This window comes from Larimichthys crocea, chromosome I, assembly GCF_000972845.2.
Source record: "Larimichthys crocea isolate SSNF chromosome I, L_crocea_2.0, whole genome shotgun sequence".
Lineage (NCBI taxonomy): Eukaryota > Metazoa > Chordata > Actinopteri > Sciaenidae > Larimichthys > Larimichthys crocea.
Window position 1 is genome coordinate 22214144 of NC_040011.1, and position 23140 is coordinate 22237283.

The following is a 23140-nucleotide window of genomic DNA, read 5'->3' on the forward strand; positions in this document are numbered from 1 at the left end:
CAAGTCACACCCAGCCTGGAGGGAGTAAACCATAGCTTTAGATGTGGAGGTACTGGCTGAAATGAGAATCTGTGTAACTCATAGAAAATATCATGAAGGAAAGACTTACTTAAAGGGTGTTACAGATCATGTACTGGATACCTGCTAAAGAAATGACACAAAACACAAGATTTCAGCATCACTCCACACATAACCATGTTCTTTAATGCAGCCATCAGGTTTAAATACTTGAGTAATAGTGTCTTACAGGGGGATGCTTTTGAACAATTGTCCTATTGCCAGTTTTTTTCATGTCTTTTCAATGGACAGGCTGTTTTTATGTACAAAAGGGCAAACCCTAAATGAAGTCTCCTCTCTCCCAGGTGTCCTTGTTTGAACACATCACTGTCCTGAATCCAGCACTACTCCACACATAACCATGTTCTCTAATTGTAACAGGGTGGTCATTTAGTGTGTTAGTGTGTGTGGTTGTGTGTGTGTGTGTGTGTTTGTGTATAATATTGTAGTATTGTAGAGCACGAGGCAGTAAAGTCACAAATACATCAGCTGCTGGACACCCAGGTAATTAGAGAGAGTAGTACTCCCTATGCCTCACGCATCGTCCTGATGAAGAAAAAGGATGGCAGCCTGCAACTCTGTGTTGATTATTGCCAGCTTAACAAGAAGACAAGAAAGGATGCCTTTCCCCTTCCCTGCATCGAGGAGTCCCTCGACACGCTATCTGGAGCCAGGTGGTTTTCCATAATGGACCTCGCAAGTGGGTATAATCAGGTGCCTGTGGCGGAAAAAGACAAGTTAAAAACTGTGTTTTGCACACCATTTGGTTTGTTTGAATTCAATCATATGCCATTTGGACTGTGTAATGCGCCTGGGACATCCCAACTCCTCATGAAGCGAATGTTTGGTGCGCAGCACTGCCAGTCTCAGGTTGTACCTGGATGATATTGTAGCGACCCTGCAGTAATGTGTTGTGTGTTACCATGTGAGTTCTGTGGTTTCCCATGGTCCATGAATGCACCTGTATGAGAGCAAGGGGGCGGGGGAGCAGGTGTGATGGGGAGCGCGCGTGTGTGAGCATGTGTGGTTAGAGACGGCACGAGTGAGGCTGAAGAGTGGGACCTGTTATGTTTTTTTGGCGTGGTTATGGCCTACAATAACCAAGTTCTGTAATAAGACTGTTTGGCAATAAAAGCCGGTTTGCTAAGTACGTCTCTTTATTCCTGACGCGTCCGGCTGGACGTTACAATATAATTGTCTTTTCTTCATCTGTAGAGGAGCATCTCAGCTGAACGGATGTTGTGTTGAGCCGCCTGGAGCTGGAGGGACTCAAAGTGAAACTGGAGAAGTGCAGGTTCTTCCAGGAGGAGGTGCAGTACCTAGACCACGTCATCTCTCAAGAGGGTGTGTCTACAGATCCCAGTAAGGTCTCTGCAGTGGCCACTGTCGCAGAGTTGAGGCCGTTCCTTGGGTTTGCAAGCTACTATCGACGGTTCGTTAAAGGCTTCGCCAAGCTGGCTGTCCCACTGTACAGACAGGTCGCTGAGTTGGCCGGAAGGAAGACACAGAGAGGACGGAGCACGCCGGGCGGAGACGCATGGCCACCGGACTGCGAGAGGAGCTTCACTGAGTTAAAGGCTCACCTCGTAAGTGCACCAACCCTGGCATTTGCTAACTTTCCCCTGCCTTTCATTTTAGAAGTGGACGCCAGCCATAGTGGATTGGAAACTGTTCTGTCTCAGAAGCAGGAGGGGAAAGTGAGGCCAGTTGCCTATGCCAGCCGTAGCCTGCACCCAGCGAAGCCCACCCAAGCTGGGCGCCACGGAGCAACGTTGGATGGCTGAGCTGTCAGCGTTTGACTATAGTGTCCGGTATCGGCCTGGCCGCATCAACAAGAATGCTGACGCACTCTCCAGACAGCCAGCTACTGGGGTCCTGGAGCAGAGACTGCCTGACACCGCTGTACCACCAGGTATTCAGGGGGCTGCAGGAGAGCATCAGCAGATGGCTGTGCAGGCAGCTGTCCTTGTCCTTCCATCACGGTCTCCCGCTGATCTTCAAGCACCCCAGGAGGGCGACACAGCTATTGGGGCCTTCCGCCACTTCTGGCTTGACCGACGGATGCCTAACCGGGTAGAAAAGGAGCATCTAAGCCCTCAGGTGCGTTGCCTGATGATGAGCAGTGGGACCGTATTCTGCAGAGAGATGGCTTGCTGTATCGTTGGCTCCTTCACTCTGATGGTGGGGAAGAGGTCCTCCAACTCCTCCTCCAGTGTCTGAAAGAAGAGGTTCTTCACCAGCTTCATTAGAACCATGGGCACCAGGGCATCGGGCGGACCTCAGAGCTGGTGAGGCAGCGGTATTACTGGCCACAAATGGATCGAGACATCAAGGACCAGTGTAAACAGTGTGAGTACTGTATCCTGGCCAAGCACACACAGCCCCAGGCCCGGGCTCCCATGGGTCATCTCCTAGACCAGAACCTCACCAGGTCCTTGCCATCGACTTCACGCTGCTGGAACCAGCCCAGGACGGGAAAGAATTCACCCAAGCGGTGCCAACCAAAGACCAGAAGGCTTCTACTGTGGCTGAGGTATTGGTGAGAGAGTGGTTTTATTGCTATGGTATCTCAGTGCGCCTCCACTCTGACCAGGGGAGAAACTTTGAAGGTGCCTTGGTTCAGCAACTGTGTGCACTGTATGGGGTGCAGAAGACCTGGACCACCCCTTACCACCCACAAGGCAATGGACAGTGCAAGCAATTTAATCGACCACTGCATAACCTGCTGCGCACCCTTCCAACTGACCAGAAACGCCACTGGCCCAAACACCTTCCCCAGTTAGTGATTAATTATAACACCACCCCACATCAGTCAACGGGTGAGTCCCCACACTTTCTCATGTTTGGGCAAGAGCCCCACTTACCTGTTGATTTCCTGTTGGGTCATCTTTCTGAGCTGTCAGCAGGGAAGGTGTGTGACTGGGTGGCAGAGCATCAACGGCAGCTTCACCTGGCCTTTGACTGTGCCCGGGGCCGGCTGGAGAATGCAGCAAGACGGAGGAAGGAGCGACATGATCAGGGAGCACTGAGTGAGCCGTTGGAAATTGGTCGGAGGGTCTATCTGCAGGACCGTGGTGTTAGAGGGTGCAACAAGATCCAGGATGTGTGGAGCAGTCTATCAAGTGGTGAGAGCGCCAGTGCCAGGTGGTGTGGTCTATTCCATTGCTCCAGTGCATAATTTGTCTCGAGTGCGGAGTGTGCACCGGACAATGTTGAAGCCAGCCTTGACCCTGCCCCCTGAATGTCCTGAAGAGGAGCCACAGGATTCCTCAGAAAGTGTGTCTGAGGTTAGTGAGGATAAGGAAGGACTGTGGGTGGTTCTGAGGGGGCCAGTACAGCGTCCACCCACTGCAGTGCAGCCAAGTCCCCTACCCAGAGACCATGTAGTTTCACCTCCGGTGGCGAGAGGGGCATCTGTCTGTAAAATAGAGTGAAATCTTTAGGTGCAAGTCCTAAGGTGGCGTTGTCGGTTAACTCTCTAGATCTGCCACTCGTAGTTACATCATTATCGCCACATAATGCAGCCATCAAATACTTGACCAATATTTTTTTACAGGAAGATAATTTGAAACAGCTGCTATACTATTTTCTTTTTTGGCTTTTCAATGCATGAATATAAAAAAAGCAAATTGTATTTTGTTTTGTTTTGTCTCACAATTTACTATTTAAAATAATCATCTACAGAACTTTTCAGTACATGTTTTTCTTTCTTCTTCTTATTGTTTCCATTGAGCGTCTTATCACCAGGAGTAAATAAGAATAAGTGTGTAGTGATAGAGAATTTTAATACACGATAATCCTGCCATAGTTGTTATTGGTCAATAAGTTTAGACTAGTAATTCTTCACTTCTCACTCACTTACAGAAAAGCGGAAGAGATTGTGGGTTTGGTAAAGTTAAGGAAATGTTAACTGTCTGTGTTTCAGCCAATCACTGATGACTTCTAGTTTGTAAACCTAGATAACTTGTGACAGGCATCACTTGTACAAGAGAAGGTCACTGTACCACAATGATCGTAAGACTGGCTGCTTTGATTCTTCTCAGTGCATTGCGTAAGTACACTTCTTGTCTACTTTGAAATGAGTAGTATTGTAAAATATAGTTTGTGCAAAAAGAAAAACCCTTTAGGCCACATTTAGATCATTTATACAGACCACAAACTGACTTCCTGCATATCTGAATAGTTTTTGTCCTGTTTAGTAACTAATATTTGTTCTCTCTTTTCTTCAGCTCAAACCAAAGGCATTACTCAAAAGATCCCTTCGATTGTGGTGAAACCTGGTGATAACTTGACTCTAACATGTCCAGTCTCTGGAGATAATGGTGTGCTGTTTTACTGGTATAAGAAGATGTTTGGATATATGATCGAAACTGTTGCAGTAGGAACTCTTTACACATTGTCACTTCAAGGACAATTTGACAGCCCAAGATTTACTGTGACAAAAACAGGTGCTTTTTATTTTCTTAACATCAAAAATGTTAGCCATGAAGATGAAGGAACATACTTCTGTCAGTCAGGAGCAGCATACGCAATGACATTTACAAACAGCACAGTTTTGACTGTAAAAGGTAAAGTATGTTCATTTCTGTGTATTTGTTTGCTCTTGCTGTGTCAATACCTGAACTGTTTAGTTAATTCTGTCTTTTTGTGAATGGCACAGATCATAAAAATCAGCAGAAATCTGTTACCATGAAACAAAGTCCTGAGACTGACACAGTCCTGCCAGGCAAAGGAAGTAAGTAAGACTAGTATGGCTTTACAACTGCATTAAAAGAATTGTATTTTTATATCTTGTTTTTCAATAATTATATTTAAATAACTGCAGTTCTATCGATTAGAATTAATTGTAATTAGCTTTACAGGTGCCCTCGTAAATCTGCGATATGATTATTTTGATGACATATGATTTGATAAACAAAATAATATCTTCAGCAGTCATGAAGTGGATGAAGTAAAGAGTAAAAAATGGAATGTCTGCTGAAATTTTCTTTTCATTTTAGGACAAGAATGGAACTCAGTCATTATAGTCCTTGGGATACTGTTGGCTCTCTGCGTGATTGTGATCGCTGTCCTTATTTTATCTTAAGGTACATTTCGTAACTTTGGAAAGTCAGTGTTTTGTTTGTCAAACTATCACGAACAAAAATCTGATGTTACAGAATGCCTTGCTGATAAAATTTACAATGCGAAAAAATTACACCGTTTGGCTCATTTTGGCACGTTTCCTTAATCAAAGTTCAAGCCATACTTGTGACCCATGCATGCAACATGAGAAAAGCCCGGTAGGACTCACAGATTTAACAGCACATTATAAATGACTGCCACCATGTGTGTATGAGCTATGCTAGAGAAAAATGGTTTTGTGAAACTATCCCTTAGGATAGCAACGCCTTAGCTACATGTCAGATTTGATCATGTAAATTTGTCTTACTTATTTACACTTTAAAACACATAAATACAGAAATTAGTACCATTAATCTTAAGTCTTAAATTAAACATTTTTTTATGACTCGTTTTAGGGTCAGGCCTGATTATATAGCAAAGCTGGCTTGTTTGTCTCTAAGTTCTGTTTTCATCTGAATCTGAACTATTATTTTTAGGATGGTGACGCAAAAGCATTGAACTACTCGATCACTGGATGGAAAGCAACAACAATGACCTTCTGACTTCAGAGAACAAAGATTCTGTTTGGATGAAATCTACTAATTGTGAAGTTAGAAATCCATCCCAACATGTCTGGCATAAATTAAGTGTGTTGCTGTTGTTAACTTTAGTAGAAGTTAGAGCGTATAGTTAAGGCTGGAATTATGTTTCTTAGATGATACACAGAAACATCTATGTGGGTGTGCACAGAAAAGGATATTATGGGTAATACATTATGGGTAATACACACCTCACCAATCTCACCATCCTAAGTGTGAAGCAAGCTTATTGGCAGATCCAGTGTTTGAAGGGGGGTGGGTTCAAAACAGAAAGAAAAACATACATTATGCGTTATTTACTTATTTTTCTTATTTCAGAGAAAATCCATGTTAAATAAAAGAAATTAAAACATTTGTGTACACACTTGTATTTATACAGCACTTTCTGGGTCAATGCACTTGACAACACTGCATACACTCATGGGAGAGGCTAACTGCTCTTCAAGAGCGTTATAGTGCTTCCTATTCAAAGTTCTCACGATAATACTAAGCTCACCCATACAGGCCATACACTAGCGTTGGGAAGTTCGAGTATTTTAAGTGACGCGGATCTCTTACTCTTGGGCGGTAAAAATGAACTAATCTTTTTATGAGTCATTTCATTCATTTCGTTCATTCACTAGTGCAGCGCTGTAGCTAGTGGTCGGTGTAAACGTGACAAATGAACGAACAAATGATCCTTATGAACGTACTGCTGTATGTACTCACACAGCCTGAGCGGCCTATCACGTGACAAATGAACGAACTGAATGATAATTGTGACAATTAAAATAAAATAGTTACAAAACATTTGTATGTAACTTTTATTGGTATTTTTGGTATTGCCCCCCCGGGCATCTTCACATTGTCAAAACTGTCCCTCTTTAAAAAAAGTTTGGACAGTCCTGATGTATGATGTCCTGTTTTTGCTATATGACTAGAAGCAAGGTATGTTGAGGTTTTAAAAAATATTTAGAAGTTATTAAAAAGGTATTAAATTTAACCTCAGTATTCCTGCATAAACCCTGTGGACCCCAAAAAAAACTCTTACTGCAATCAAACAAATTATACACACTGCTAATATCTGAAGGAACATGCATAAAATATAAACGGACAAATTCACATGACAGGTACAAACAGAAACATTATGTGAAAAGTACATGAAGCTTGCTCCAAATACTAGATGACCTGTTGTACCACCTTAGACACAGCTACAGCTGCACCATGTGTTTACATGCATATTTTAATGCTAAAGACATTTAATCAGGTAACATTTGCTTCATCTGCAGAAAGGTTGAGTAGCATTATGAAAGGAAAAGTTCAACATTTTAGAAAATGCTATCAAGAGTTTTGAGCTGGAGCTAAACTAACTTTAGCATAACGACTGGAATCAGCCAGCCTGGCTAAGTTAAAAAAAAAAGCTTACCACCTTTAAAGCTCACTGACACCCTCTCCATCTTTGTGTTATATATAAGTAAATAGCATATGTGTTAACTAATGAGCTGTAGATGTGTCAGTAGGTGTATTGGTAGGGTAAGGTCTGCTCCAGTGGACATTACATAATAACTCTATATGAACAGAAAGCACATAGTGTGTACAGGCAAGGTACAAAACTAAAATGAGCCTCTTGTAGCTCTTCCTTCCTACCATCATTGCATATCCTGTTACGTCTTATAGTCATGTCTTTTCTCAGTAAAAAGCTTTAGCAGTTGGTCAAACACAGAGAAATGCCCCCCACGCCCACCTTCCCCCCACAGCTTGACTAACATTGTGGCTTCTGCATGTGGCTTTGCTCGTGCTTTTCAAAACATGAAGGCAGGTTGCCTGTATGAAGTGTTCTGAGACAAGAAAGACAAAGTAGTCCAAGCTAGTCAGTGCACTTGCAACATGAAAAACGCACTGCTTCTCTGTTATCTTTTACCTGCAGCTGGGGGAAGTGAACAAATATACAGACAACTCCTTAAATCCACTGTATTTGTTTACTAGCTTTTCATTTCTTTCTGTCACCCCAACACACCCTACTCCAACATAAATAGTTTCTCCGGGGGATGCTCAATCATTTTAGAAATAACATTTTGACTTAGTTTTAAGCTGCCAACTTCCAGTTTGAACTTGTTGTAAAAAGTAAAAATGATTCAGACATCTTCAATCCACCCTGAATATAAATGCAATTACAATGTTGTCTTTGTGTAATTGCATTGTATGTGCAAAAAATGATTTTGCATGTATTTAGTCATTGGTTCTAAACATTTAAAACTGGAGAAAATGGATCAGATTTTATGAAGAAAACATTTTATGCTTTCACGCTGATGTCCTCCGGCTGCTACTAACTCTGAGTTTCCTGATAAACAGTAAACTGCTGCCAAATATTGCTGCTGTTAGCTAATGTTAGCTTAGTTTGTTAGCTTAGGAGCTTAGCAGTACAACTCTTGTCCCGTCTTGTCCTCACTGATGCAGGACAAGACGGGACATCTGAGGTGGCTACAGCTACAAGCTATTTGTCCATGTTGTAGTGTTAAATTTCTTATGCTGTTCTTGATAAATGGTGTTTAAACCACAAAACTGGTGATGATGTACAAAAGAACAGCAAGTACAGTGCCTCAACTTCAATTACAATCAACTTTTCATAGTGACAGCTGCTACATGAACATCAACCTGTACAAAACAACAAAACATCAAGAGTGCATTTTAAATAGGATTTGTGAACATATAGGAGGAAGTGCATTTTCTGTCAGCCAATCAGGACATTTTTCACTTTGTAGCTTTGATGATCTGGTCGCTAAACTCTCATTTGGGTGGGAAGACCTCAGTTGTGCAAGAGAAGGTTGCTACACTATACCACAATGATTGCTTCTTTGATTATTCTTGGTACAGTCTGTAAGTAAAGCTTTAAACAATATGACTATTTTTATTGAACTGTGTTAAACTGTTGTTGAAGATGAGGCATTCTTGTCTGATTTCTCAATAATTTGTTTTTGTAAACTTGTCTCTTTTCTTCAGACTTGATTCAAACTGCAGACGTTCCTGTCCCGATGTCTTTGACTGTGGTTGAAGCTGGTGGGAATGTTACTTTGCAATGCCAATTTTCTGCGATGGAAGGATTCGTATTCTATAAGTGGTTTAAGCTTCCACCTGGATATATGATCCAAACTGTTGTTACTGGAACTTATAATCAACCAACACTTCATGAACAATTTCACAAGTCGCGTTTTAACGTCAGAGTTGAAGAAGCTCGTTCTTTGCTTACCATTAAAAACGTAAGCAAAGAGGATGAAGCAATATACTTCTGTCAAAGTGGATCAGCGTTTAAAGATAGTATTGAAAATGTCACCTTCTTGGTTGTGAATGGTAAAATTTGTTACTTTCCTTGTCCATAACCTTGATCGCATCACTAATTTTATGCAAATAAGTCAAATTGTGAATTCCCTTTGACGTCTTTTTTTTTTACTAAATTATGCAGATCGTAACCAGCAGAAATCTGTCAATGTGAAGCAAAGTCCAGAGACGGCATCAGTCCAGCCGGGAGACTCAGTGACTTTCTCATGTTCACTTCTCTCCAAGAACAAAGCCCAGTGTGAACCCAGTGTGTACTGGTTCAGAGCTGGATCAGCAGAATCTCATCCAGCCATGATTTATACTAACAGCAGTTATGAAGAAAAGCAAAGAAGCTGTGTCTACAGTCTGTCCAAAACTGTAAGAGACTCCTCTGATACTGGGACTTACTACTGCACGGTGGCCACATGTGGACAGATCCTGTTTGGTGAAGGAACTAAAGTGGAGATAAGTATGTGTTTAATGCTGAATTGTGATATTTGTAATATTTCAGTAACCTTAAAACAGGTTGAAATGTAAACATGTGGAAACAGCTCTATAGTTCAAGTTGAATTTAAATTTAACAACTATATCATGAAGAGGTTTTAAATTTGATACAGACAACTCTCTCCTATGTTAAATGTTTGTCAAAGAAGTATTTATGTGGTTCTCACTACTAATAAAAGCAGGTAGCTATTTTTGACTGCATTATGCTTGTTCAATTGCTCAATATTTTTCCACGTAGTCACTGAAATACATAAACATGAAAAATGTTTGTGTATTTCCTTCGATATTTTTGTTTCTTTTAATATTTTTTCTAATTCCAGGACAAAAACTGGATCCAGTTGTCTTTGTTCTCGGAGTACTGTTGGCCTGTTGTGTGGCTGTGATTACTGTCCTTATTTTTGGCATAAGTCGAAAGAGAGTTTGTAAACATTGCAACGGTAGGTTCTCTCAATTGGACATGGATTCTGAATGCATTACATATAATATGCAATATGCTATTGGTTTTATTTCTCTTTTTATTTACCCTTTTTTTTTAAATAAGTCTGAATTCATGACATCACGTTGCTGTCTAAACACTAGTGTAGATAATATAGTCTTTTATGTGTCTCCTGGAGTTGCATTTATTTATATCAACTACTGAAGAACTACAGTATAATAATAATATCGTTTTAGCCTCAATAATATGAATCATGGTCCTCTGATTCAATAGTTTCCATGGTGAATTGTAGAAAACAGAATATCTTGACTTTAATATTGAACTGAACTACTTGAAAAATGTCAGTATCACGGGCTAATAATTGCTAAATGTAACTTGTATGTAGAGTTATGACATTGACAATTGACGATATGACAATTCTATCTACTGACATTTGTTACATTCTGTTTTATTTTGACAAATTTTGGGATAAAAAGTTACAACAGTGTCGGTGTTGCCTCACTGAAATCACACAGAGCTGTTACTCTGATTACATTGCATTAAATGTGTTAAAATAAACACAACTCAACTCCTAGATTTCTTTATTCAACAGGCGAAAACTGAATATTTTTCTGCTGTTTAGCCTTTGTAGCTACACAGGAGTTAATGCATCACTGAAAACATGAGGTCTTGTCAGATTGATTTAAGTCGCATCGTATCCACACTTTCTGAAAGTCTTGTTTTTATTGGCAGGAGCAAAGAGGGCTTCACATAATCCTCGACAAGACAGATCGACAGTGGATCAATCAGCTGACCTGGTAAATATCTAAATATAACTAAATCGTTTTAAACTATGTTACAATCATTATTCTGACTCTGGACTTGAAGTTATGAAATGACCTCCCCATGGTGACATAGCGACTATCTATGAAAGTCTTTAAAGTATTCTTTAGACCTTTGTTGAATAATTTTTATTCTCTCTCAACCTGTCACTGTGAGGTGCTTGATTATATTTTGTATAAAATGGTTGCCAGGTTTATCAAACAATAAATGTTCTTTAGACAATGTATTCAGTCAAAAATTAACTGAAATTGTATTTTTAGACACTTCCATCATTGCAAGTGATCTTCTTAATCTACAAAATATGTATTATTAATAGATCATTATTATTTGCAGGGTGGTTATTCAGATGAAGTTAACTATGCAGCACTGGATTTCACCGTAAGAAAATCAAAACAAGTGAAGAAAAAGAAAGAATTGCCACAAGAGTGTGTGTACTCTGCTGTGAGTGCAGACTACCACACACATGACCACAACTCTATGTAGGCCATGCAGGTCCTGCATGTGAATCAGACCCAAAGAGTTTGATTCCTGCTTGCAGAGTGACTTTCGTGCCATCAATGTTATTACTATGCATTGCATTCCAAATTGCATTTAAATGTTGGCAGACAAATTGAAGCAGAAAAGCTACGATCGTGCTTTGGCTTGTGTGTATGCAATTTCTAGTGGAGAAATTTTAATTGTGAGCTTATTTTATGTAGGAAGTGAAAAATGTTTTGTGTGAAAACAGCCAGTCCCATGGACACCTTGAGACACAAGCAGAAAAGAGAGCGTTTTATTATAACTAATATTAGCTAGTTCCACTGCAGTATAGGGTAATGCTGTTTAGAATGGATTATATGTTTTGCTAATCTGTGATGTTGACAAATTTGACTGTTAATATTCTTCATTAAAAAGGACCTCACACGATGAGTTTTCTCAATCATTTCCAGCTTTTTTTGCATTTCACTGTGGTCTGTATATTTATGGGTTAAGGCAGTATGTCCAAAGTCCGGCCCGTGGGCCAATCACTGCCCACAGTCAGATTTCATGGAGCTTCATTTTTACAATATATTATTCATGGCCTGCTAGGATTGTCAGATACTGTATGGCTGTAAGATTTAGCCTTTTTGGTTGACATAACGAAGCATTTGAATGCACTAAACGTGACCTCTAAGGACATAACTGCTGGTGTACCTGTAGATGTGACAAAAAAATATTACTTTCTGAATGATCTGGTGAAAGACAAGAGCAAGAGTGAGACTTTTTAAACTTAAATGTCAACAGACTTTGATTTACTAAAAATAAGTCATGTTTAAAATGAACATGAGGTTAAGATTTGTATCAGCTTCATGCAAACTTTGTGCATTTGTATGTAACTTGTTTCATTTTTAAAATGTTAGTATTGGCCCCCGGGCATCTTCACATTGTCAAATCAGGCCCTCTTTAAAAATATTTGGACACCTCTGGGTTAAGGTGTTTGTGTATGTGCAATCCACATGTAAATTAAATATTACATATGATGCACTAAAGTATTTTAAGGGTTACGGTAAGAGAAAAAAAAAATTACTCAACTCAAGCTGCTGTTTCCTGTTAATTCTTGCAGATGTTTTTTTTTTTTTTTTTTTTTTTTTTTCAAACAGTGTCACATTACTAGATTCAAAAAGCCCTTTTAGTGCCCCCTACCAGCTACTCTGCCTATCACACAAACTACACAAATTGGTGTGAACTGAATTTAATGAAAAGTGATTTGGCCCAGGAAAATACCCTGTTTTATGTACTGGCATGGTTTTGTCAGGAACAGTTTTGTCAAAACAATCCCATTGTAGCCAAATAATACAAAAAAATCAGTCTGTTGGTGGCACTAGGAAAAGCTAGTTTAAAATGTTTTCCTTGCCACCGTCACTACGTCCTTGCTCATGGTAGGAATTGTTGAGTCTTTGTAAATAATATTATCCCCCTGCTGTCTAGTCCTGTGGACAGTGTCATGAGGTTAATCCTGTTATGATTTGGTGCTATATAAATAAAATTTAAAAAAAGAGGTGGTCAAAGGCAGAACAACTTTAATCAAGACGGCAACTGTGACATACAGTGATGAACAAGGTATCTTGTATCATAGTGTAATAGGAGGAAATCGCAGCTCACAAATAAAAAGTGTGATTGCATCCCAACTCAATTTCAGTAATGAAATGACTGCATGTATAATGAAACACATCGCTCTTTCAAGCCATTTCCCTTTTCTGGGCAAATACCACTTAAATGTTACCATGGTTACCAAATGATCTCTCAACAGACAAACGCCATCACTGGTTTCTGTTGAAAGTGTCAAACACCATCAGGCCAAACAACTCTGGGGTTGAACTATTTTGCCTTCTCAACCCGCAAACTGCATTAGACTCCTCTTTGAAGTGGTCTGACACCTGTGTAGTAACAACACATATGTATTATCATTAAAATGTACTTAAAGTATCAAAGTGAAAGTGCCTGTATTGTCTATTACATTTTTAATACTGATGCATAAATGTGTAAGCAGCATTTTACTAGACTACACATCCCAATCACCCATTCATACACACATTCATATGCTGACAATGAAGGAACTAGGAACTAATCACATTCACACATGCTCACACACTTGGAACAGCTTTGGGGAGCAATTTCTGCATTAGTATCAAAGAATACTGATCATCTGATTAGTTAACATCCTGGTGATTTCCTGATAATGAAATCCTGGTGATTTCCTTCTGTTCTATCTGTGTCTCAATAACATGCTACACACTGTGTTTCAACATGCAATGCTATACATCCACATTACAAAAAATAAAAAAATAAAAGAGTACAATAAGTTATGTACAGTTTATAGAAATAATGTATAACTTAGGCACATAGGTGAATGGTTGGCAAATTTCTTAGAAATGTATTTCATTAATTTACGTTGCATTGTTAAACAAGTGGAATATATTAGTTTACTGAGACTAACAGTTATATCAACCTGAAGACTACTTGAACAGACTGTTGTTGGTGCAAAAATATAGTTGTCATCAGGTTGAAAACACTATTTGGGTTTGATTGGATCAAACTGCAGATACATAGAACTGTTTTGTTCTTTTTTGTTTGTTTTTTTGTTTGTTTGTTTTTACCGCCAAAATAAGATGCAATGGTGGTAAATAACAAATAAATTTAAATTGTCTATAGCACAAACCTCAATAAAACAAAATCAATAGATATCAAGATTTGGTCCAAAAATATAACTGACATTTGAATGTCACTTAAGACAAAACATTTGCCATATAAAAAAATATATGTTGCTCCCAAGGTGTTCCATACACACATTAAATGTTGCTACTCCAATCCCAAAACCCTGACATCAGAGTAGATGCTCTCTCCTTCAGATGCATTTCCACCTCTCCTCACACTCCTGCCAACTTTCCCTCTGGTGAAGTCTGGCACATAATAAATCAGTGGGTCTTCATTCATCTGTAGAAATATATGGCAAAACATAATAAGATGAGAGCTGACAACTAAATAATACAAATCTAATACAAAAAATAAATAGATAAATTACTTACACACTGACTTTGTTGATCATCAATAGTTGTTGCAGAATGTGTTTGCAGGACAGCAGCTGGATTATACCAGGGCAAACCAAGAATAACCAAGAAACACAGAACTAATATTTATTGAGTAAAAGTAGGTAAATCATTTTTTTTATTGCTAGTGTACATCAGTTACTATAAGATGGTGGGAATAAAACATTTAATACACAAATTAAGCTAAATTTTAGATGCATACTTACCACCAATTGTGAACATAAAAGCTACGCAGAATAGGAACAGCATTTTCTTGTAAATCCACTTTTTCATTTCGATAATACTGCAGCATGAGTAATATTACTGCAACACTTTCAAATGGGAGCCAACTATGAAATGGGAGGAAATAGTTGAGTCTGTCATAAGATGCATGATGCATGTTTTCACATTTTGGTGTACCACAAAGTGAAAATGAACCAACCCAGTATTTCAAATCTGCAGTCATGACAGCACCAGCAGTGTGGTTTTGAGACTATGTGTCGTGAAAGCATGATTCATCGCTATAATTGACACAGAGAGAAGTGTTGGTGTGAAAAGAACTAAAACATTGAATGCATTTACACATTGCATTACATTTTCTAATAACATTTTAACCTGTATAGGAATTCCTTTCAACAACTGCATTGCATTTCCAAGATATTTGGAAAACACTCTTCTGTGGTATCTTAAACTGTCATCCAAAGAGGCAGATAAATATCACCACATCAAAATGTCATTTTCTCAGCTAACAAATATTCTAGCTTTTTCTGTGTGGTCACTTTTATTTATTGAACATTGTTTCCAGTGTTTTTGAACACAGTGCCAAAATAGGAGATAAAGTGACCAACTGAAATGTTTTTTTTAATTTTTTTTAATGTTTTGACACATCCCAACTCTAAATGTGATAATGAATTCTGAGAGTTCAGACGAACTTTTACACACTAAGAATGTCATTTTAACACAAAACACTGATATCTGTGGTCCTTTTAAGTAGAAGCAAAGTCATTGTAAACACACAGAGAATGAGATTCTTTCATTATGAGTCAGATGGCATCATAGCCAATTGGTTGTGCACTTAAGTTCAGCTACAAACAAGGTCAAGGTTCAAACAGAGTGTAGAAACAGGCTGAAAAATCCAAGGGGTACAGCAACATTCAAGATAGGGCTGCAGGAAAAACAGATGGAGTTAGTGTACAGCCACTGATGGAACCTACAGGATGAGCAGTTTACCCCCAGTTTGGTTTGGTTGTCATAGTTACAGCTGTAGTATATTTGCATGCAGTACCTTAGATATCCCATGTTGACTTTGATTTCTTTCTGGCCTTTTAACTTGGATATCTATGGAACCTTTTCTTTGATAAGAACATGTAAAATACGTTTCTCTCTCATTTTCTTTACAATGCTGCCACCCTCTGGCAGATGGTTTAAGTCATGAGAATGTGAGTTATTAGCTTTTTTTGGAACATTTAGTATGATGGCAAAATGAGTGTCAGTATCTACATTTTGCAAATTACATATTGTTCCACTGTGGTGGTGGCCCTCTTGAGATTTATTTTTCCTATAATTTTTCCTTTAAGTTTGGATGAACCCCTAGAACCCCTTCCTTGTAAACTTAAATGTTCTATTCGATAGTCCTGCAATCATTCGGTGGAAAGTGAACTTTGAATGTACATTAAGGCAGCAGGCCTGTCACACTGATCCAAATATTTGTTGATCACAGTTCAGTTTGTATTTTGGGAAAGCCTTGAACCCAGTGGACCGTAAACATCCCTCTTATCGCTATATGATCAAACAACAAAATAATGCAACACTTTGGCACAGTTGCTACAGGGAGGACCCACATACAGAGAATAACAGGCACGTTAAGTTTGATGGACTGGATGATTATGATTGTTGTGGAGGATTGAATTGTGAGATAATATTGTATTTTTTATTTGGCTGAAGGGATTCTTTTCTGTGTCTTTTTTTAGTTTTGTTTTCCCTTGCAAGATTTATCATATGAAAAAAAAGAGATTAAAATCAATTTCGAAAAATCAAAAAGACGTGTTTCATGTACAGATCCTCATCAGTCCAAAAATGTGTGCTTGAACCCAAAAGTAGTACCTGGAACCAAAACAGATCTGTCTAATATTTGAAAACCAGGACCTGGACACATGCAGAACCTAAAAATGCTGACCTGACCTGACCCATACTGGACCCATCTATTATTTGAAAGTTGGGGCTCAAACCCAAGAAGAACCAAGAAATGTCACACTCTAAGCGGGAGACACAGACCCGATGGCAACAACTTCACAGCTAACTGCTATTAACAAGTTAATGTTAATTTACAAGTTGTCAAAACAGAACTTTGTGTCTTGTCCAGGCATGTCCAAAGTCATGGCCCATGGTCAGATTTCATGTGGCCCGAAGGTTAATGTTTATAATATATTATTTATGGCCTGCTAGGGACCAGATTTGGCTTTTTTTGGTTGACATAATGAAGCATTTGAATGCGCTGAACATTAACTTCCAAGGACATAACTGCTGGTGTTATACAGTATATCTGTAAATGTGACAAAATATTACCTCATGAATGATCTTACGAAAGACAAGAGCAAGAGTGATATGTCTTAACCTTAAATGTTAACAGACTTTGCATTACTCATAATAAGTTATGTTTAAAATGAATACGAGGTTAAGATTTGTATCAGCTTCATGCAAGTTTAACGTGTTCCATACAATTTATTCTTTGTTATCTGACTTCAGATGTTTGGTTTTTAGATTTGTTCATGCCTGATTGCGTTAGATTGCCTTTAAAAAAATAAAAAATTGTGACAATGAAAATAAAATTGTTACAGAACAGTGCATTTGTATGTAACTTTTACTGTTTTTTTTCAGTTTTAAAATTAGTTTTTAGTATTGGCCCCTGGACATTTTCACATTGTGAAATCTGGCCCTTCTTATAAAAAAGTTTGGACAATCCTGGTCTTGTCTAATGTAACATTAGTAACTTCTCCCTGTGCCTGGCTGTGACACATATAATCTACTCCCTTGTCCACGAAACTGACAAAACACCCAGATCTTCCTTTATTCCTCTCTTGCTGATAGAAATGGCATGGCTAATCTACTCATTATTTCTTCTTTAAAGTCCACTTGCTTTCACAGTGATGGATGACAAACGTCACCTGTTAACCAGCTTTACAATTTTATCAGGATTTTTTTTTTCCTCATCATGTGTATTTTTAAAAACACAATACATGCTGATACAACTACACTGTCATTATTGCACATGACTGTATTAAAAACAGACAATTGGAAGTTGTTGAATGTATTTTATTTAACAAGTAACTGAAATAACTGCTGTTTTCAGTTTTCAAAGTGTATTATGTCTCTTTCAAAGTGCACAGGGAAGCCTTGTTCACATTTGATGGCAATTCTCCTGGTGCGAGCTTGACCACGATACTGACAGTGGGGTAGCCTGCCCTGCTGGTTTTTCAGTGTGCAGACAATAATGGGGAAGGGTTGGAGGCTTTTGGTCATATCCCCATATGGCTCTCCTGCTTGCTCACAGATAGCTTTGATATGGTTGGTGGTGGCTTGGATGAAAGTGTTGGTCTCCTTACACTCATTGCTATTGGTTTTGGAGATGCCTCTACTTCCAATCACAGAGTCACATCTGTCTACACTCATCCGACCATTGACATGCTGTTCTATAAACTTTCTGTAACGGGGAGTGATGCTTGCATCCTGAGAAAGCACGGTAGCAGAAAACAGCAGCAAACAAGCAAATGGGATCCTCATGATTCCTGGTGAAGGGAACGTGGAAAAACATTTTCTATTAGATCATTTATGACATCATGAGTGAATACTTTGCAACATTCTGTCACAAATGTTGAAATGTTCCATGTACCACTTATGTCCCCTGTTATGCATAAATGGTTTTAAATAACGTCGCACAACATTAATATCAAACATAAATATATCACTTTGTTGAGACAAGGGCTGCAGAAATTCATACATATATTGTAAACTATAAATATAAGGATACATTAAGACATTACAAATCTATTTTTTATAGATAAATCTTTGAAGCTAAAAGGAAACACAGCCATGAAATAAACTCTGAATAATGAAAAAAGTGGAAAACAGAATGACTGACCTTTCTCACTTTTGTCTTGCCAAAGTTAACAATACAATACTAACATATAAAGTTCATAATAAAAAACATATTTACCAGAATCACAACCACAGCGACACTGATGATTTCTGTAAACTGCTGATTATTTATAGATTTTGGCCTGAACTTTGGTCCAACAGCTCAGTAGGAAGGGCATTCACATTGCAAGCTTGTTAGGTTGGCCAGGGGGAAAAAAATTGTTTTAACTTTCGATAAAACTTTCCAGTGAGCATGATCTCGACCAAGTCTGTCAAACAAGCACACACAATAGCACAGGCCTAGTTTTTGATATCAGACCCCTTGTTCAGAGAAGTTATCAATAACAGTGAGACAGTGTTTTTAACCCATGGGCTTTATAGTCATTCTTGTTATGGAATTTTCTATTTTTAGGTTACACTGGGTCACGTGTGGGCCTTGAGGTCCTCAGCAGTATTAATTGTTTGGCTTTGTTTGAGGACAGCAGGTGCCAGTCTATCTCAACACTGTGGTGGCCAGGGTCAAAGGAATTGAATGTTGCCTTCCTAGACATAATAGATAGCCTGCCGCTGAAGTACCATTAACATAAACAGACAACAGTGTCGTCAGAATGTGCTGACAGTAACACAAACATGGGTAAATACATTCTCTTTGACTAATTCTGGGCGTGTAGTATTTCTGGTGTTATCTTGGGGTTTAAAATCTATCCACCAGCAGGAGTTGGGCAGAATTTGAGACTGACTCAGGCACTTCTGATGTACTTTGAGAGTGTCTCTAATTGTCCTTGGCCAAGCTTCAATAAATACTACCACATAAGACATCAGAGGCTCCTGAACACTTTCTTCCTTCCTGACCTTACCATTGACCTTTGACTTCAGCAATTTTTCTAACCTTGATTGCGTATTTCATTTCTTGGAAGATATTTGGAAATCATCTGCTGCTGCAATAACTCCCCGTCAGTCTTTTGAAAAGGTATCGCCTCTAAAACTGGCTTTAGTGTCCCTAAATATGTCCATTTTACATTCATACATTTGTGGACAGAACGGATATAAAATAAATGCGAAGAGAAAAGAGCATTGTTATAAGGGCAAAAAAGGATCCACATTTTAAAACATCATTCCCTTGGATTTATTGAACTGATAATCCATAATACATGCAGTCTTGTTCCCAAAGACCCAGTTACAGCTGATAAATTGTGTATTTTGGCTTATCAGATGTCATAGATAAGGCAGTAAAGTTGTGTGTACTACTTTTTTATTCCCCAAGTTGACTCCAGCAGCCACTTTCTGACCTTTGTGTTTGATGTCATCGTTTTTATCAACACTAGACACAAATACTGCACCCTCTCTATTGCTCTCTTTACACTACTGCCATCTTTTGGTGAAAAGCAGATGTTTGATGATTTAACAAATTAAAATCGAAAAATCAAATAAAGCCAACCGGTTCATATCACTGTTTAATGTATTTGTAAGGGACCATTAATGTGGATATTAGTCCTAAATGATGCCATTTGTTGAATCATACAAGATTAGCTAAATTACATTTTGTTGCTTGTGTGATGCACCTTTGTTAAGCTACCACTGAACAAAATTATTCTGCTGTTTTACCTTGATGGTGTTTTCATTTCATATTTTTGTATCTGAATTATTGTTCAGACCCTAAAACAATTTTTTAGAAATAATAATCTCATAGCCACTTCTTTCATCTGTAGGCGTATCTGATACATGTGGCTTTGTGGGTTGTTTCCAAGGCAAGTGTGCAACTCGCCTTTGCAGTGCTGAAACAAGAAATAAAAGATGCAAACTTGTATCATATATTACAATATGTTAACATATTTTAAATAATGAATACATTTACAGCATATAAATCTTTTTATATACTTACATTATCTATGTTTGTATGTAGATCCACAAATTAATTATACTGCTATCCAAAACAGGAAGTTAAACAGAGAAATAAAATATCTGACAGGTGGATGATGGACAAGGATGGTGCCAGATGCTGACAGTATGAAAGAGGGGTTTCTACCTCAATACAGCATCACTGATGAGAATCAGTAATCTTTGACTGATGTTCAAGAGAGTAATTGCATAATAGAAGAATATGTTTGCCAGTAGCTGTTTGCATCACTTTTAACATATCCACCTGGCCCTGCACTTCTAACCACCAACATCCTGTGAATACAAGTAATGTCTGTTCTCAGCAGTTAAGTATTGTTTGGCCAGGTGGTGAGAAATGGTCAGCCACAACTTTTGCTCAGTTGAGCTGCTGCATGTGGGTTTGCTTGTGTCCCACGCTAGACAGTCTGTCTCGCCTGGGACACAAGCAAACACTGCAAACACTGATGATTATATTTAAATTTTTTTAATTAATGAATGATACTGACAATATTCTGATGCACAAAATGAAGGGCTTTAAAACTTGTTCGTATATACATAATTTACTGTACACACACTGTACTCATGTTTGGGTTTAGGGGACAAACAAAAGATCTGAAAGTTGTTGACATTGTAATGGACAAATATACAGAAAACATGTCAAATTAATTAATTGTAAAGAAAAAAAAATCATAATATTTGTCATACTGCTCAACATAAATGACAAACTGTTTTTGCTGGTTTAGCTTTTTTAGACTGATTCCTAACTAAACCACAACCTAGTAGGCTTATCATGTGCATGCACCTTATTCCTAAAGTAAATAAACCAAAATCAGAAAAACTGTTTTGATTATAGCTGAAGCTGTATAATAAAACATACACAAATGTAATGTTATCAAATGAATTTTATTTGACAAACAAGTAAAGTACACATCAGCTGTTCAATCACTTAGAATGGGCAATGTTTCATTATAGTGCACAGGATAGCCCTTCAAACACTTAATTATAATTTTTTTGTTTTTAAGTTTTTTACCAACGTAATGACATTTGGTAGCTTTTGCAGTTTTCCAATTACAGACAACAACGTCAAAGCCTTGGCGGCTTTTGGTCATATCACCATACGGCTCGCCCTCACTGACACAGATGGATTTCACGGTTCGGTCGTCGGCTTTGATGAATGTATTGATCTTCTTACATTTCTGTGTCTTGATCGGGTTGATGTTTCTTTCTCGCATTACTTTATCACACATATTGGCAGTCATCTCCTTATAGATGTGCTGTTTTATGAACTTCTCATAACGACGCTTGATGCTCACACGCTTAGAGAGCAAAGCTGCAGAGAGCAAAGCTGCAGAGAGCACCAGGAGTGGCAGACAGACAAACTGGATCCTCATGATTCCCTAGTGGAGAAAGGGCAGCAGAAACAGAACATTTATAACAACAACAACAACAATTAGTTGCAGACCTGCAGTTAAAGCTGTACAGAACAAATGCAAGAAAGAAAAAAAGAAGAAACATAACATAAAAGTCCTGTATGAATACTTACTGACAGTAAGGAGCAATCAGATGGAAGATGGAAACCTTCAAATTGTAGAAAGGTGATGGCTTTTATTTTTATTTTGTTCTTCAAGCAAAAAACAAATATAGTATTTGTAATTTTGGTGCTTAGTCTAATTTTGCAAAGTTGTCATATAAAGTATACTCACTTGTATCACGGCTCAGTGCAGGTTAAGTATCTTGAAGCTGCTGAATCTTTTATAGAGCTCGGGTTTGGTTTCTTGGTGTGTGAATTCCCCTCCCCTTCACATGTTCAATACATTGTCCAATCATAAATGACCACAACCTCAGCTTGAACTAACCTCATTCTCTTTGCACACAAATGCTGAACATCCTTGCTACACCACAACTTGCTTTAAGCAACCCTCTACCTCCCCTGCTGCTTCATCTATTAGAATTTAGGTGGGTGGAGGTTTTGAAAAGTTTTTCTACATTCATGAAGCCTGTTAGACTAGTTCAAGATTCATAGCATAATTATGAACTTTAAAAAACTATTTTGGAACCACTGCATTAGCAAGAATATTTTTACATTTTATTCAGTTCATGAGGTAGCGTGATGATTTCACCCTTGTGCCTTTTCATTTCCTCTTATGGGATGTGACCACACACAGCAAAGAGTTTAAATACTAATTTAACATGCCTGAATTAAATCCATCGTTCAGCACCATGGACAGCACCACTGAGCCAGGCATGCCAAAACTTTAATAAACTGTAATGTTTAAACAAAAATACAAATTACAAAATGCAAGAGCACAATCAACTGTCAACATAAATGTCAATAATCATGATTTATTGTTTCAATGCTTGCTTGATTTGTGCCAAATTTAAACCTACATGGTTTGCTTTTTGTCATATTGGCATCGTTATGGAGCCTGACAGAGATGGACCCATAGCTGGTGTCTGCATTGTCCTTCACAACCTAGCAATGGTGTGGCAAGTATCACTGGTGGAGAAAGGAAATGCAGATGATAAGGGCAACAAGCACCCCTGCACATTCCGACCGAACCTGCCATTGTCTACTGTATCCTACTTCGGACAAGCTGCAATTTAAAACACATGCTGATGAAGAAGAAGACATCCCTGTTGTTTGGCTCTTCAGATGAAGGTGGAGGTTCCCTCTCCAGCTCTTCAGATGAAGATAAAGGCTTCTCAGTCTTGTGTTCTTCAGATGAAGACGATGGCCACATCGTGAGAGAGGAGAAGAGGAGCAGGGA

At 38.5% G+C, this 23140-nt stretch overlaps 2 protein-coding genes and 2 long non-coding RNA genes across 5 annotated transcripts; 2 read left to right on the forward strand and 2 right to left on the reverse strand.

Moving 5' to 3' along the window:
• The first annotated feature begins 4027 nt into the window (after positions 1-4027).
• Positions 4028-6365, forward strand: LOC109138420 (uncharacterized). Its single transcript, XR_003462228.1, has 5 exons — positions 4028-4108; positions 4287-4625; positions 4718-4792; positions 5058-5144; positions 5658-6365. It is a non-coding gene; the product is annotated as an uncharacterized LOC109138420 (long non-coding RNA).
• A 2174-nt stretch (positions 6366-8539) lies between these two features.
• Positions 8540-11671, forward strand: LOC104934723 (uncharacterized). Its single transcript, XM_027277365.1, has 6 exons — positions 8540-8615; positions 8739-9086; positions 9199-9522; positions 9878-9994; positions 10726-10790; positions 11149-11671. The coding sequence occupies exons 1-6, from the start codon at positions 8582-8584 to the stop codon at positions 11296-11298; spliced, it is 1038 nt and encodes a 345-aa protein (XP_027133166.1). The 5' UTR covers positions 8540-8581; the 3' UTR covers positions 11299-11671.
• A 1166-nt stretch (positions 11672-12837) lies between these two features.
• LOC109138419 (uncharacterized) lies at positions 12838-14882 on the reverse strand. 2 transcript variants are annotated; one of them, XR_003463053.1, is made up of 4 exons: positions 14803-14882; positions 14588-14710; positions 14361-14416; positions 12838-14268 (listed from the first exon to the last, which is right to left on the reverse strand). It is a non-coding gene; the product is annotated as an uncharacterized LOC109138419 (long non-coding RNA). The 2 variants fall into 2 exon arrangements; XR_002041907.2 differs by lacking the exon at positions 14803-14882 and having other exon boundaries at positions 14588-14789.
• Positions 14883-17656: 2774 nt separating this feature from the next.
• LOC104934724 (ribonuclease-like 3) lies at positions 17657-18663 on the reverse strand. Its single transcript, XM_019258444.2, has 2 exons — positions 18574-18663; positions 17657-18145 (listed from the first exon to the last, which is right to left on the reverse strand). Exon 2 carries the CDS (start codon positions 18138-18140, stop codon positions 17706-17708), a length of 435 nt encoding a protein of 144 aa, XP_019113989.1. The 5' UTR covers positions 18141-18145; positions 18574-18663; the 3' UTR covers positions 17657-17705.
• Positions 18664-23140: the final 4477 nt, after the last annotated feature.